This window comes from Colobus angolensis, unplaced genomic scaffold, assembly GCF_000951035.1.
Source record: "Colobus angolensis palliatus isolate OR3802 unplaced genomic scaffold, Cang.pa_1.0 Scaffold254, whole genome shotgun sequence".
NCBI lineage: Eukaryota > Metazoa > Chordata > Mammalia > Primates > Cercopithecidae > Colobus > Colobus angolensis.
This window is the reverse complement of record NW_012115755.1, coordinates 1,748,132-1,764,638: the sequence shown is the minus strand read 5'-3', so window position 1 is coordinate 1,764,638 and position 16,507 is coordinate 1,748,132. Positions and strand designations below refer to the sequence as shown.

Here is a 16,507-nt window from a genome sequence, read left to right as displayed (position 1 = left end):
AACACGGTGAAACCCCCGTCTCTACTAAAAATACAAAAAAATTAGCTGGGCGTGGTGGCAGGTGCCTGTAGTCCCAGCAACTTGGGAGGCTGAGGGAGAATGGCCAGAACCTGGGAGGCGGAGCTTGCAGTGGGCTGAGATCGTGCTACTGCACTCCAGCACTCCAGCCTGGGCAACAGAGCAAGACTCCGTCTCAAAAAAGAAAAAACAAACAAAAAAAAAGAAAACCTAAAAGATATGGTAACATCTGAGTAGGAGTGGCATTCACTCTTCAGCTGACCATATCCCCTTCCTCTCATTTTAATTTCTCATCTGGCTTCTGTAGGCATCTGAGTTTGCAAACTCTACTCACAAGACCTAAGGAAGAAAAGCACAACGTCAGCTGGTCCAGGGAGCCCCAGTGGCTAAGCCCTGGTCCAGCTCTGGGTGTGAGCTAGGCCCCCTCACCTGGAAAGTCAGTGACAGCAGGGTCCGCCAGCCGCCCATAGCGTGCCATTAGTTTGAGCTTGGTCTCCTGTTTTCTGTGTTTCTTGCCCACATAATGTTGTTGAGCCATGACAGGGTCGTTGAAAGTCGCGTGGCAGAGGCTGCAGAACTTGTCTGGGTCTATCATCTCTCTATTCTGGTGCAAGGCTAAGGTGGAGGCCACAAGGAAAGGATTTGTAAGGCGTTTCGACAGAGCTGCGGTGAGAGAGTTCAAACAGAAACAATGAAAAAACCCAGAAGGTGCCAGGCTTTTGAGTATGCTGAATAGAAAGGGCTGTGACACCAGTTAATCCCACTTGCAGATGTGGCACTGCCTGTGTGAATCACACATGTGAATGCATTCTCTAATTGGGAAACCTGTGAAGATTTGAGGGAGCCCAAAGACTGGCTATTTCATTCAGCAACTTTAACTACTTTAAGCCCACAAATCCTGATTTTTCTCATATTCTTAGGAGGCTCTGAACTTCTCCTATCAAGTTGTCAAATTACAATAGACTAGAGATGCATACTTGCACTCTTGCAGGGATACCTCAGCATTTCCCAGAACTTCACAGCAAGTGGGACACAAAGTTTGGGAGTTTTATTCTCATCCTTGAAGTAATACAGTTGCAGAGCTGGGAACCAATGCACAGATACAGAAATTGAGGCTTGAGTTCCTGGAGCTCATACAGGGTCATTTAGAAAAGGTAACCATACTGGGGATGCCTTTTAGGCTACATTGCATATTAACAGGCAGAGCAGAGAGAAAAGAGGACCATTAACATTTAGTTATGCGTTTTGCTCATGTCTATAATTCCAGGGCTTTGGGAGGCCAAGGCGGGCGGATCATGAGGTCAAGAGATTGAGACCATCCTGGCCAACATGGTGAAACCCCATCTCTCCTAAAAATACAAAAATTAGCTGGGCATGGTGGCATGTGCCTGTAATCCCAGCTACTCGGGAGGCTGAGGCAGGAGAATCACTTCAACCCGGGAGGCGGAGGTTGCAGCGAGCCGAGATCGTGCCATTGCACTCCAGCCTGGGCGACAAAAGTGGAAACTCCGTCTCAAGAAAAAAAAAAAAAAAATTAGTGATGTGTATTGTATATGTATTTTCTCCTTTGGTACTCAGAACTACCCCAATGAGGTAGGTATCACTTTGCCACATCATTCAGAAAAACTGAGGCTCAGACGAGTGAAGTGGCTTGCCCAAGGTGACCCAGCTAGTGAGTGAAGCCAGGTTTGTGACCCTAAAGCCTATGCTCTCTTGGCTACGCTAGGCTGCCAGAGTGTGGCAAGAAGACCTGAAGGCTATAGCTCTTACTTTCACCTTCAGAAAACATCCCTGATTCTGGCCAATGAATTCAGTTAATCAGAACCTGGTGTAGGCATACCTGTGAGCCTCTTGTGCATCAACATATGGCTAGACGTTGACTGCAGGCTGCGCTGCTGCCTCATAAAATGGATGCCACAACTCACTAACAAGTCCATGTGGCTGAAATGGTGTCAACCTAGCAACTACTGCTTTAAAAATGTGGGGCCCAGAAGCCTCCACCAGTGGTGGAGGACGGATGGGGCTCAGCAGGACTGAGATGAGATGTCTCAGATGCTCTTCCATACCTGTATCACTTCAACTGGGGAAGTTTTGAGGATTTTGGGCAAGCCAGAAGAAATTTTCTGGCCTTTCCCACAATGGTTTTCCAGTAGAGATGGAATCTCAATTTCTCTGCTCGTTGATTTTGTTTCAGCAAGTCATTAAAACAGTAATGTACATGTTGTAGAATATCTTATAATATGAAAAAATATTCTGTTTGTGGTGTTAGAGTATAAAAAAATCAAGTTACAGGCCAGGCACAACGGCTCGTGCCTGTAATCCCAGCACTTTGGGAGGCTGAGGCAGGCAGATGATCTGACTCAGGAGTTCTGAGACCAGCCTGGCTGATCTTGGCTCACTGCAACCACTGCCTCCGAGGTTCAAGCGATTCTCCTGCCTCAGCCTCCCAAGTAGCTGGGATTACAGGCATGCCCCACCATGCCCAGCTAATTTTGCATTTTTAGTAGAGACGGGGTTTCTCCATGTTGGTCAGACTGGTCTCGAGCTCCCAACCTCAGGTGATCTGCCTGCCTTGGCCTCCCAAAGTGCTGGGATTACAGGTGTGAGCCACCGCACCCAGCCAATTTTTGTATTTTTAGTAGAGACGGGGTTTTGCCATCTTGGCCAGGCTGATCTCGAACTCCTGACCTCAAGTGATCCACCTACCTTGGCCTCCTAAAGTGCTGGGATTACAGGCGTGAGCCACTGTGCCTGGCCCTAGTTTTTGATTTTAATCAATACGTTATTCCTGAGGCAGGGGGAGATACTTTGCTGGTTCAAATTAAAAAGGACTCAACAAGGCCAAATTTATGTTAAGAAAACCTTTGGAAAAGCCTAATATTTTTCTCCTACCAAGTCTTTCTAGACCAGACACCAGGATGTTGAAAACACTGACATTACCCCTTTATTACCAAAGATATGGAGTCAATTTCCAGTTTCCACACATTTATGAAGTAACTTTCTCAAATTCTCTTAGTGCCCACAGTTTCAGGGATAGCTACATGAAGTCTCAAAAAAATCGACATATTAGGGCCGAGTGTGGTGGGTTCGCGCCTGTAATTCCAGCACGTTGGGAGGTCAAGGCAGGTGAATCACCTGAGGTCAGGAGTTTGAGACCAGCCTGGCCAACATGATGAAACCCTGTCTCTACTAAAAATACAAAAATTAGCCGGGTGTGGTGGCGGGTGTCTATAATCCCAGCTAGTTAGGAGGCTGAGGCAGGAGAATTGCTTGAACCCAGGAGATGGAGATTGCAGTGAGCCGAGATAGAACCAGTGCACTCCAGCCTGGGTGACAGAGCGAGACTCTGTTTTAAAAAAAAAACAAAAAAAAAAACTACATACTTGTAAATGTAATATATAAAAGCAGTATGTAGCAAAATCTATATATTAGTAAAATTTCAATACAATTGTTTACTTTTCAGAAAGGTATCTTTACCATAAAGAAGCTACTATTTCTTAATTTATAGAACCAGTTTTTACTCAGAAATCTGAGTAAATCGAATTAGTTAAGTTCACTTGAGGTCTTTCTGTTCTGGAGTAATAGCTTATACTATGCAATTATTACAGTAGCCCCGCCACCACACCCCACTCACCATCTGCAGATTTGCTTTCTATGGTTTCAGTTATCTGTGGTCTACTATAGTCCAAAAATATGAAATAAAAAATGCTGGCCAGGTAAGGTGGCTCATGCCTGTAATCCCAGCACTTTGCGAGGCTGAGCTGTGTGGATCACAAGGTCAGGAGTTCAAGACCAGCCTGGCCAACATGGTAAAACCCTATCTCTACTAAAAATAAAAAAAAATTAGCCAGGTGTGGTGGTAGGCACCTGTAATCCCAGCTACTTGGGAGGCTGAGGCAGGAGAATCGCTTGAAACTGGAAGGCGGAGGCTGCAGTGAGCCAAGATGGCACCACTATACTCCAGCCTGGGCAACAAGAGCAAAAGTCAGTCTCAAAAAAGAAAAAAAAGAAAGAAAAAAAAAGCCAGCTCTGGCATGGTGGCTCATGTCTGTAATCCCAGCACTTTGGGAGGCCGAGGTGGGTAGATCACTTGAGCCCAGGAGTTCAAGACCAGCCTGGGCAACATGGCGAGACTCTAACTCTACAAAAAACAAAAAAGTAGCCAGGTGGGGTGGCGCACGCCTGTGGTTAAGCAATTTGGGAGGCTGAGGTGGGAGGAATGCTTGAGTCTGGGAGCTCATGACTGCAGTGAGCCATAATTGTGCACTGCGCTCCAGCCTGTGTGACAGAGAAGACCCTATCAAAAAAAAAAAAAAAATCCAGAAATGAACAATTCATAAGTTTTTTTAAAGTGCTGGCTATTCTGAGTAGCATGATGAAATCTCAAGTTATCCCATAGTACTCTGTTCAGAATGTGAATCATCTCTTTGTTCACCATACTGTATATGCTATCTGCTCATTAGTGCCTTAGCCATGTTGGTTCTCAGAGAGAAAAACAGTATATAGAGGGTTTGGTATTATCCACCATTTCAGGCATCCATAGGGGGTTTTGCAATGTATCCCCTATGGACTAGGCGTGGACTAGTGTATTCTAAAAACGTGTTAGTACGTCACAAAATGTTAAAATATACATCAACTTTGAAATGTTTTAAGAATACAATTGGAATGTACAGTAAAAAGGCAGCAAATATTTTCTCCCAATGAATTCACAGCAAACAAGAACACATGTAAGAAAAACTATCATCAAGGTGGATACTTTTTTACCTCTTTTAACCGTATAATATTCACGAAAACTGAATTTCTTCCAGGTCTTTCAAAATTATCCTTAATGTATAAGAAATGGTCCCTACATTCTAATTTTTCTCTTAAGTGTGAAGTTGGTGATTTTATAAAAAGACCCTGGCTGGGCGCAGTGGCTCAAGCCTGTAATCCCAGCACTTTGGGAGGCCGACACGGGTGGATCAAGAGGTCAGGAGATTGAGACCATCCTGGCTAACACAGTGAAACTCTGTCTCTACTAAAAAATACAAAAAAAAACTAGCCGGGCGAGGTGGTGGGCGCCTGTAGTCCCAGCTACTCGGAAGCCTGAGGCAGGAGAATGGTGTAAACCCGGGAGGCGGAGCTTGCAGTGAGCCGAGATCTGGCCACTGCACTCCAGCCTGGGCGACAGAGCGAGACTCCGTCTCAAAAAAAAAAAAAAAAAAAAAAAAAAACCCTGATGAGTTACAATATATTTAAAGTTTATATGTTAAAAAATCAGGGCCGGGCGCAGTGGCTCAAGCCTGTAATCCCAGCACTTTGGGAGGCCGACACGGGTGGATCAAGAGGTCAGGAGATTGAGACCATCCTGGCTAACACAGTGAAACTCTGTCTCTACTAAAAAATACAAAAAAAAACTAGCCGGGCGAGGTGGCGGGCACCTGTAGTCCCAGCTACTCCGGAGGCTGAGGCAGGAGAATGGCGTGAACCCGGGAGGCGGAGCTTGCAGTGAGCTGAGATCCGGCCACAGTACTCCAGCCCGGGCGACAGAGCGAGATTCCGCCTCAAAAAAAAAAAAAAAAAACACGTTATTGTATACTCACAACTGATGAAGTAGATAGTATTATTATCATTGTATAGGTTAGGCAGTTCAGATACAAAAAAGTCATATAAACAGTAACAGTGCCAGGCTTTTAAACCTGGGACTCTATGACTTGAAAGTCCACATTCTGCTGTTTCATACCATGAATAACTAGATGTGGGTGTGATCAAAAGGTGTAATTATGAGTGGCCAGGTGTGGTAGCTCATGCCTGTAATCCCAGCATTCTGGGAGGCCAAGATGGGAGGATCACTTAAGGCCAGGAGTTCAAGACCAGCCTGAGCAATATAGTGAGAAGCGATCTCTATTTAAAAAAAAAAAAAAGTTTTGGCCAGTGTGGTGGCTTACGCCTATAATCCTAACATTTTGGGAGGCCGAGGCAGGTGGATCACGAGGTCAGGAGATTGAGACCATCCTGGCTAACATGGTGAAACCCCGTTTCTACTAAAAAATACAAAAAAATTAGCCGGGCATGGTGGTGGGTGCCTGTAGTCCCAGCTATCAGTAAGGCTGAGGCAGGAGAATGGCATGAACCTGGGCAGTGAGCCGAGATCACGCCACTGTACTTCAACCTGGGCAACAGAGCGAGACTCCGTCTCAAAAAAAAAAAAAAAAATTATGAGTGATTTTTCACACTACCTTCAAAGCCTTCCAAAACACTGTTGTCAGTAAACATATAAAGGATCATAGTATTACTAACAGTGTAGTCTACTTCTTGGTCTAAAATAGAGAAGCAAAAATTATCAAGGAAACAATGAAATAAACATCAAAGAACTTTCACTCTTGACTGATTGCAATTAGCAGAGGTTAAAACCCCAGAAAGTCAGGAGTTAATGAGATGAAAGTGAGGGCTGAGCCTTAGTTGTGACAAGATAAAGGGGGCTATTTCAGAAGTCACTGTACTGGGAATGAATTCATGGCAGTTACAGATTGCGGGGCAGCAGTAGCAGCACTGAAGTATTCAGCTTTGAAAGACAAGTCCCCGTCTTGAGGAGAAGAGGCAGCTTTTGAGGATTAAAGTGAGTAGGCCATAACCTGAGCATGTGAAAAAGACAAGGATTTAGCTTTCAACTTGGAACATGCAGTAATAAGGGCAGGTGGATGCTGGGATGGAAAAATCTAAGTGAGAGAGGTAGGAGATAGAATGCTCTCATGGTATGCATGGCCTGGAGGACTTTGACACTCCTGAGTTATAATTATTAGTCAGGACAAAAGCTCAGGCTATAGAGAAAAATCTATAACCAAAGAAAGGGAGGTTAGGTGAGCATAATTCTGAGATTGCATTTCAATGAAACTGGGTCTACTTGGAGATTTTTAAGGGTTCTCAAAAGGAATTCAACCTCTTTAAGTCTGTGGCCCCAGTGAGGATCTCTGTGAGTCCCTGGCAATGGTGCCCTGAGGACAGGAGGGGTCCCACTACAGCACTACTCAGGAAAACCAGTACCTTCCACCTTAGTGGACTGCTGCTTCAGCTTTAAGTTCTTTGCGTGGGTCTTCCCCAGGTAGTGCGACTGGGCCACGACAGGGGAGGAAAAGGTCATGTTACAGATGGGGCAGCACTGGTTCTTGTCTTTGCTTCTGCTGCTCTTCTGGTTGGAAGAAAGAACACAGGTCTGATCATACCACTGCCCCGTCAGAAAACCTTCAATGGTTCCCCACTGCCCATAACAGAACAGGCATTTATGGCCCCCCTCACACATTAACCCCAACCTACTTTCTAGATTCTTCTCCAGCTACTTCGTCCCAGGCTCTACTCACCATCCCCCACTTTATTCTCTGATGCTTCCTTGCTTTGCTTTGGCCATTCCTGCTGTCTAAAATGCTCTTCCTTCCTTTCCTGCTTGGCAGCGTGTCTGCTTAGCCTTGAAGACCCAATTTAAATAAAAGCTTTTCTTCTGGGGGACTTTCTCTCAAAAAAAAAAAAAAAAAAATCATTCAGTAAACAACTATCAAGTCCCTTTGTCTGTGTATTCCAGGAAGAATAATTAACCCTGCTCCTATTCTGTACTCCGAGAGTACATTAAATAGACCTCTGTCCTACCACTTGCCACCCTAAACTGACAGACAGTGTGTCATAGCTTAGGAGACTTTTCTGTGAACTCAAGTGTAACACTGGAACAGGGACTATTTGACTCATTTTTGTTTCCTATCCTTCACACCCCGCTGGAGTCTGGCACACAGTAGATGCTCAGAGTTTGCTGAACAAGTGGACCATTAGGTTGTGTGTGTTTTTTTTTGAGACAGGGTCTCACTCTGTTGCCCAGACTGGAGTGCAATGGCATGATCTCACCTCACTGGAACCTCCACCTCCAGGGCTCAAGCAATTCTCCCACCTCACCCCCTCAAGTAGCTGGACTACAGGAACACACCACCACACCTAGCTAATTTTTGTATTTTTTGTAGAGATGGGGTTTCACCATGTTGCCTAGGGTGGTCTCAAACTCCTGAGTTCAAGCAATCTGCCCGCCTCAGCCACCTAAATTCCTAGGATTACAGGCATGAGCCACTGCACCCAGCCTCCCACTGCGTTCTACTTGCTGATTATGATTAGGCTAGAAAACCATGTATTTCAAGACTACATAAAGGGATTACAACATCTCTCTCAGAAAGTCTGATCTCTGAATAGGGTGCAAAGATGTAAAATAACCTGCCCAGGGTCACAGAGTTGATCTTGCCTTCCTGAATTATAAATTATAAGAAAAGGGCCAGGTATGGTGGTTCAGACCTGTAATCCTGGTACTTTGGGAGCCTGAGGCGGGAGGATCGCTTGAGACCAGGAATTTGAGACCAGCCTGGGCAACAAAGCGAAACCCTGTCTCTACGAAAAAATTTAAAAAAACTCAGCCAGGTGTCTGGGCGCAGTGGCTCACACTTGTAATCCCAGCACTTTGGGAGGTTGAGGCAGGCAGATCACTTGAGGTCAGGGATTTGAGACCAGCTTGGCCAACCTGGTGAAACCCTGTCTCTACTAAAAATACAAAAATTAGCTGGGCATGGTGGCGCATGCCTGTAGTCCCAGCTACTTGGGAGGCTGAGGCAGGAGAATCGCTTGAACCCAGGAGGTGGAGGTTGCAGTGAGCTGAGATCGTGCCACTGCACTCCAGTCAGCCAGGCATGGTGGTGTGTGCCTGCAGTCCTAGCTACCTGGGAGGCTGAAGTGGAAAGATCACTTGAGCTTGGGAGGTTGAGGCTGCAGTGAGCCATGATTGCACCACTGCACTATAGCCTGGGTGACAGAGCCAGGTCCTGTCTCATAAAGAGACAGACAGAGAAATAGATAGAAAGGAGGGAATCCAGGGATAAATAAATAATAATAAGGGAAACCAGGGGATGAGTCCAGTGAATTTTGAGAAGAGATAAACAAGGACCTTCCTAACCTGTGGCTACTATAATAGGAGGTAGCAGTTTATAGAGTAAACTCTTATTTACTGAGCATCTACCGGGAATTGAAATTTACCTCACAATACCCTTAAGAAGTAGGAATTATCTTTACTTCATGGGTGAAGTTCGCAGAGGTTAAGTGACTTGGCCAGGTCACCAGACCAGTAAGACACACAGCCAGCTTTGAGCCCTAGTCTGCTCAATTTCTTTTCCCATGACGAGATGGTACTCCTGAGGGGTTGGGGGTTGCTTCAGCATAATGCTCATAATATTTCTGAGCCAAAAAGCACATGTTATCACCTCTAAATCAGAGCAGGCATTTGGAAAGGAGTTACTTCTGTTTATTTATTCAAAACATTCAAGTGCTGAACTTAGTTCTTTTCCCTGGCTCTGGAGAAAGCAAGCAGCCTGGCTTCTTTCCACTTTCTCTTGTCTGGCTCCAATAAACCACTAGGTGGTAATATGTAATACCGGCTCCATTACTGAGTCCCTACTATGTGCCAGGCTCTGAATTGGGTGCTTTCTATAAACCTGCCCTCAATTTTAGTTTCAAAAAATCCTGAAAGGTAGTTGGTATTACCATCCTCATTTTTACACAGGAAGAAATCAAGCTTTGTGAAGTAATAGACTTGCCCAAGTTACACAACAGGGCCAGGATTTGAAGCCAAGACAGTCTGACTTGCTCACCACACCAACCTGCTGGCTGGCTTCATCAGGAAGCAAGTGGGCTCAATATGGCAGTTGTATTACCTGATCTGAGTCTAGCTTCTTCGTTTCCCCCTTTAATGTCTCCATTCCATGGATTGCTAGGTATCTCTTCACTTTGTTGGCATGTTTTTTGCTCTGCAAAAATCCAGGGAAAAGATCAAAGATAGCCAAATGCTACTTCATACTTAAGGCACTCAAAAACACTTACTAGATTTTCATCTGATTCATCCTCACAAAAAGTTTTGAGGAGGAGGTGAGGGAAGTTTGAGTTCCTGCTCTGTGCAAGGCATTTTACAGCTATCAAATTTAATCTTCACAATCTATGAGAAAATTATGACCATTTCTATTTTATGGATGAGGAAATGATGTCTAGAAATGATGAAGTTTCTTGCTCAAGATGAGTAGCAGAGTTTTGATTCAAACTCAGATCTATTTAATACCAAAGCTCATACTTTATGCTATGCCAAGCTGCAAGGGAAGATACACATATAATGATCCTGATTTGGATAGGGGAGATGAGACTCAGGGAAATTAAGTCAATCTTCAAGTCACAAGCCAACATGCATGGAGGCAACATCTGGGTGGCTAAGCAGTAATTACACTTCACCATGCAAGCCAGGGAGAATTAGGGGTTTGGCATCAGGTCTGAAAAGAAACGCAGCTCTAAAAGTATGATCGCATACCTGGTAATGTGCCAGCTTCTGGGACTCAGAAATAAGCAAGGCGCAGCAAACCTTACACTGGGTGTTGGTGAAGAGACATTGGTTCTTCTGGATCATGTGCTCCACTATAGAGGGGAAAACAAGAAATCACTGAGTTGACAAACACTACCTCAACAGCACTTCAACTCTGCCTCAAACACAGGCACTGAATGATGGGATGCCATACTAGGACACTGGCAGACCTCAGCCAGCCTTTCCTACTGCCGCCGTGACTCATGCTGTGTTCTCACGCCACCTACACTATTACTTATTTTATAATTTTATGTATGCCAACTTTCTTTACTTAGGAAGTTCTTTTAAAGAGGAATCTTTAGATCATAAACTTAAGTAGATACCAATAAAAATAAATATGATAAAAATGAGGCTTGGAGCATTCTCCAGGAAGAAGAGAACAGCAACTGTGCTGAGAGGTTTTAAGATATGGTAGTACCCAACTGAAACTTCTTCCCAGATAGAATCAGGAGGACTGGAAGACTCGAAAAGGGAATACTTTTCTCATTGTTCTCGATCTGGACTTTGAAACATTTAAAATCACATAACAGAGCAGGGCGTGGTGGCTCACGCCTGTAATCCTAGCACTTTGGGAGGCCGAGGTGGGCAGATCACCCGAGGTCAGGAGTTTGAGACCACCCTGGCCAACATGGTGAAACCCTGTCTCTACTAAAAATACAAAAATTAGCCAGGCATGGTGGCAGGCGCCTATAATCCCAGCTACTCAGGGGGCTGAGGCAGGAGAATTGTCTGAACCCTGGAGGCAGAGGTTGTAGTGAGCTGAGGTTGTGCCACTAACTCCAACTTGGGTGACAGAGCTAGACTCCATCTCTAAATAAATAAATAAAATAAAATCACATAACATATTACATAAGTGCCACACTGCATGAAACATGGCCTGGAGAACAGTCTTACCTTTTTGAGGAGAGGTAAAATCTCTCTCCCAAGGCATGAGTTCCTTTTTTTTTTTTTTTTGAGACAGAGTCTCGCTCTGTCGCCCAAGCTGGAGTGCAGTGGAGCGTTCTCGGCTCACTGCAAGCTCCGCCTCCTGGGTTCACGCCATTCTCCTGCCTCAGCCTCCCGAGTAGCTGGGATTACAGGCACCTGCCACCATGCCCGACTAATTTTTTTGTATTTTTAGTAGAGGCAGGGTTTCACTGCGTTAGCCAAAATAGTCTCGATCTCCTGACCTCGTGATCCACCCGCCTTGGCCTTCCAAAGTGCTGGGATTACAGGTGTGAGGCACTGCGCCCGGCCAAGGCATGAGTTCTATCATGGCACTGGCCATGTGAGGCAGAGGCAAAGTCTAAAACTGGGAGAGGAGGGCAAGACAACATTTTTAATCTCCTGGTCTCAGCCAAAAAGTGGTCAAGACCAGGCACAGTAGCTCACGCCTGTAATCCCAGCATTTTGGGAGGCTGAGGTAGGAGGATGGATTGAGCCCAGGAGCTTGAGACCAGCCTGGGCAAGATGGTGAGACTCTGTCTCTACATAGAAACAAACAAACCAACAAACCAAAAACTAGCTGGGGGTGGTGGCACATGCCTGTGGTCCCAGCTTCATGGGAGGCTGAGGCTGAGACAGAGACAGAAGGATTGCTTGAGCTCAGGAGGTCAAGGCTACGGCAAGCAATGTTAGTGCCACTGTACTCCAGCCTGGATAACAGAGCAAGCCCCTGTCTTAAAAAAAAAAAAAAAAAAAGTCGATGCCCTGGCAGAGGTTCCTGGTGGGGAGCTTTTAAGATGCCCCTCCCTAATCCACAAAATCTAAAGCTTACCTGTGTCAGCCCTTTTAGGCAGAAGGGCTGTATTTCCGTCCCGAATGATCTCTTTTTATATCTGCATTTTTCTCTTACAATGGTAAATTTTTGTGAAAGACCTTGCCTGCCTTAGCTATGCCCTGAAAAACCAAGAGGAGTGATTCTATAAACAGAATTGGCCCAGGGCTTTTAAAAGAGGGTCAGAGGCGGCCAGGCACAATGGCTAATGCCTGTAATCCCCCAGCACTTTGGGAGGCCAAGGTGGGTGGATCATCTGAGGTCAGGAACTCGAGGCCAGCCTGGCAAACATGGTAAAACCCATCTCTACTAAAAATACAAAATTAGCCGGGTGTGGTGACGCATGCCTGTAATCCCTACTACTTGGGAGACTGAGGCAAGAGAATCACTTGAACCTCGGAGGTGGTGGCTGTAGTAAGCAGAGATTGTGTCATCGCACTCCAGCCTGGGCAACAGCGAAACTCGGACACACACACATACACACACCACACACACACACACACACAGAAGAAGAAAAAAGAAGAAAAAGGAAGAGGGTCAGAGGCTTCTCAGAATCAGAAACCCACATGGGGTAGGTAATACCCAGAGGTCAGAGTTCAGTCATCACTTCCTCACCTGGAGATTGTGGATTTTGTTTTGTTCAAGAGATGAGGTTTCAAGCATATTCACAATCAGACTCCTAAACCCACAGCAGTGGTAGGCAAGTACCTGCTAAATAAATGTACCTCTCTGCTGGAATGCACTCTCTGGCCTTAGAGAGCACATTCACATAGTCCACACACATACATTTATAGTACCTGCTTTGTGCCAACACTGCACTTAGTGCTGGGGGCCATACCAACAAATAAGACGGGGTATAAAGTAAAAAATAAGCAAGATAATGACAGAGAATTAGAAATGCTATGAAAACAAGCAGAATACGTGGTAGAGAATGACGGGGCAGGAGAGTTAGTAAAACCCATCACAGGGCGAGGAAATCTCCTGCAGAAGCAACAATAAAACAGGACAAAACTGACAAAACCAGACAAAACTGACAAAACCAACCACTTCAGCACTCTGGAAGTTAACCAAAGGGACTTAACAATCTGAGCAACTTTATGCTTGCAAAACTGCTGAACTTCAGGTAAGAACAGTAGGAATCAGTGGCTTTTTTTTTTCCCCAAATGGGGGAAAAATAAATAAGCAAACAAACAAAAATTCAGGGTTGCCCAGGCTGTAGTGCCCATGCTGGACTGCAGTGGCATAATGTCAGCTCACTGTAGCCTCAACTTCCCAGGCTCAGGTGAGGCTGTTCTCAGCCCCTCCTGCACTCGGTGTAGAAACTCTGGCAAGAAGGTGCTGGCCATGAAAACAAATAGCTTCCATACAGATGGAAGGAAATCACTTGATTTCCCTTGCATGTTTTCTGCCTTGGCCAGAAGTTCTACCTTGTACTCACCTTTTTTTTTTTTTTGAGACGGAGTCTCACTCTGTTGCCCGGGCTGGAGTGCAGTGGCCAGATCTCAGCTCACTGCAAGCTCTGCCTCCTGGGTTTACGTCATTCTCCTGCCTCAGCCTCCGGAGTAGCTGGGACTACAGGCGCCCGCCACCTCGCCCGGCTAGTTTTTTGTATTTTTTAGTAGAGACGGGGTTTCACCGTGTTAGCCAGGATGGTCTCGATCTCCTGACCTCATGATCCGCCCGTCTTGGCCTCCCAAAGTGCTGGGATTACAGGCTTGAGCCACCGCGCCCGGCTCTCACCTTGTTTTATATTCAACTTCGCTTCCTCTGCCTGACTTCAACATTGGGAGGGTCCCAAGGCTCAGTCTCTGAACCTCTTTCCTTCTTCATCTATGCTAGGCATTTTCTTCCAACCCCACAGGGTTAAATATGATTGATACACTAATGATTCCCCATTTATGTCTCCAACTCTGATCTCCCCCTTGAACTTCAAGTGACTGACAGATCTGAATCTCCAACTCATGTCCACCTGTATATCTGATAGACTACTCACACTCACATAACAAAAAGTCTTTAATTTTTCCTCCAAGGCTATCTTCCCCTAGTTCTAATCTATTTACTTGTTCAAGTTCAAAACCTAGGAGTTATCCTTGACTCTTTTCCTTCCTTCACTCCCACCCCCACATCCAGTCTAAGAAATCAGATGTCAAACCTACTGCCGGAACATAATTCCAAATTCATTCACTTTTCTCTGTCTCCACGGACAATCTGCCTAGTCCAAGCTTCCATCTATTCTCTGAAGACTACAGCAGCCTCCTCCTTGTTCAGCTCTAGCTCCCAGATGCCCCATTTCCCTGCTGTTTCAACTTGAGCCACCATCTGACTGCAACTGCATAAGAGACCCTGAATCAGAACTATCTAGCCAAGCCTTTCCCAAATTCCTGACCCACAAAAACTGAGAAGTGTATGAGGTTGGAGGAAGCTAAGGCCCACAGAGGGGAAAAAAAAAAACAACTTAGGTAAAATTGTCAATTAGGCCGGTGCAGTGGCTCACGCCTGTAATACCAGCACTTTGGGAGGCAGAGACAGGCGGATCACAAGGTCAGGAGTTCAAGACTAGCCTGGCCAACATAGTGAAACCCTGTCTCTACTAAAAATAGAAAAAAGTTTAGCCGGGCGTGGTGGCAGGTGCCTGTAGTCCCAGCTACTTGGGAGGCTGAGGCAGGAGAATTGCTTTAACCCAGGAGGGGGAGGTTGCAGTGAGCCAAGATCACACCACTGTACTCCAGCCTGGGCAACACAGTGAGACTCTGTCTCAAAAAAAAAAAAAAAAAGTCAATTAGCTGGGTGTGGTGGGAGGCACCTATAATAATCCCAGTTACTCAGGAGGCTGAGACAGGAGAATCACTTGAACCCAGGAGGCAGAGGTTGCAGTCAGCCAAGATCGCGCCATTACACTCCAGCCCAGGCAACAGGAGCAAAACTGCGTCTCAAATAAATAAATAAATAAATAAATAATTGTCAAAATTTTGAGATGGCAGCCTGACTGCACATCCTTTTTGCCGTGATATCTGCACACAACTTTAATCCAACTACCAACTATCTCTCCAGGGTGCAAAAGATTTGATATGGAAAATGAGGTGCTTTTCATTCATTCACTGGAGAGGCAGGGCGTGGCAGCTCAGCCTGTAATCCCAACACTTGGGAAGGCCAAGGCAGGCAGATTGCTTGAGGCCAGGAGTTTGCGACTAGCCTTGCCAAAATGGCAAAACCCCATCTCTACCAAAAATACAAAAGTTAGGCAGGCAGGGTGGTGTGTGCGTATAATCCCAGCTACTTGGGAGGCTGAGGCACAAGGAGCACTTGAACCCAGGAGGCGGAGGTTGCAGTGAGCCAAGACGGTGCCACTACACTTGAGCCTGGGCGACAGAGTGAGACTCTATCTCAAAAAAAAAAAAAAAAAGAAAAAAAAGAAAAAAAAAAGAAAATCACTAGAGAGGCTGAAAGTATGGTACTAGGTTGAGCCTCCAGAAACATCTCCAGGAATAGTGCATATACGTTCCAATAGGTGACTTATAGTCTCTGAGGCTTCCTTCACAGCTCTGCTGGAAGCAAGATGCTTTGACTGTAACAACTTCTCTTTCAACCTACGAAGCTGGACAATGGATGCTGGAAAACTGATGTAGTTCCATGACCTTTTTAGACAGCAGCAATAGCCAAGAGGCACAGAAGTATGGTCTTTACTGCATTCTACATCCTATGAGATGTTACGTATTCACAGGATTTAATTTATATCCACATGATAGCCAAGTAAAAGATGTATGGGGCAGAGGCTGAGAGATGCAATCTAGAGTGTAAAGCACAGGGCTGCTTTTCACGGGGTCAATGAAGTAGGGACACAGAGAACTTCTGTGGGACAGCAAGATAATTAATAAACTTAACACATTTAAGGGTTGGGTGTGATGGTTCATGCCTATAATCCCAGCACTTTGGGAGGCTGAGGTGGGAGGACCGCTTGAGCCCAGGAGTTCAAGAACCAGCCTGAGCAATACAGTGGGACCCTATCTTCACAAAAAAACAAAAAAGATTAGCTGAGTGTAGTGGTGCACACCGGTAGTTCCAGCTACTTGGTAGGCTGAGGTGGGAGGATTGTCTGAACTTGAGCCCAGGAGGTCAAGGCTGCAGTGAAGTAAGCTGTCACTGCACTCCAGCCTCCATCCTGGGTGACACAGCAAGACTCTGTCTCAAAATAAAAAAAAAAGAAAAGAAAAAAGAAAGAAAGAAAGGAAATTTGGCCGGGCGCGGTGGCTCAAGCCTGTAATCCCAGCACTTTGGGAGGCCGAGATGGGCAGATCACGAGGTCAGGAGATCGAGACCATCCTGGCTAACAC

The 16,507-nt window shown here is 45.6% G+C and overlaps 1 protein-coding gene across 3 annotated transcripts in view; it reads right to left on the bottom strand.

Annotated features, from left to right (window-relative positions):
* ZNF346 (zinc finger protein 346) overlaps positions 1-16,507 on the bottom strand; it is a 57,912-nt gene that overhangs the window by 13,739 nt on the left and 27,666 nt on the right. Inside the window, exons 2-5 of one of the 3 annotated variants that reach the window (XM_011946850.1) lie at positions 10,370-10,473; positions 9,729-9,821; positions 7,042-7,186; positions 448-681 (exon numbers count right to left, since the gene is read on the bottom strand). In XM_011946850.1, the coding sequence (XP_011802240.1) occupies positions 448-681; positions 7,042-7,186; positions 9,729-9,821; positions 10,370-10,473 (576 nt within the window). The remainder of the gene's footprint in view (positions 1-447; positions 682-7,041; positions 7,187-9,728; positions 9,822-10,369; positions 10,474-16,507) is intronic. The other 2 variants (XM_011946852.1, XM_011946853.1) reach the window with 2 other exon arrangements.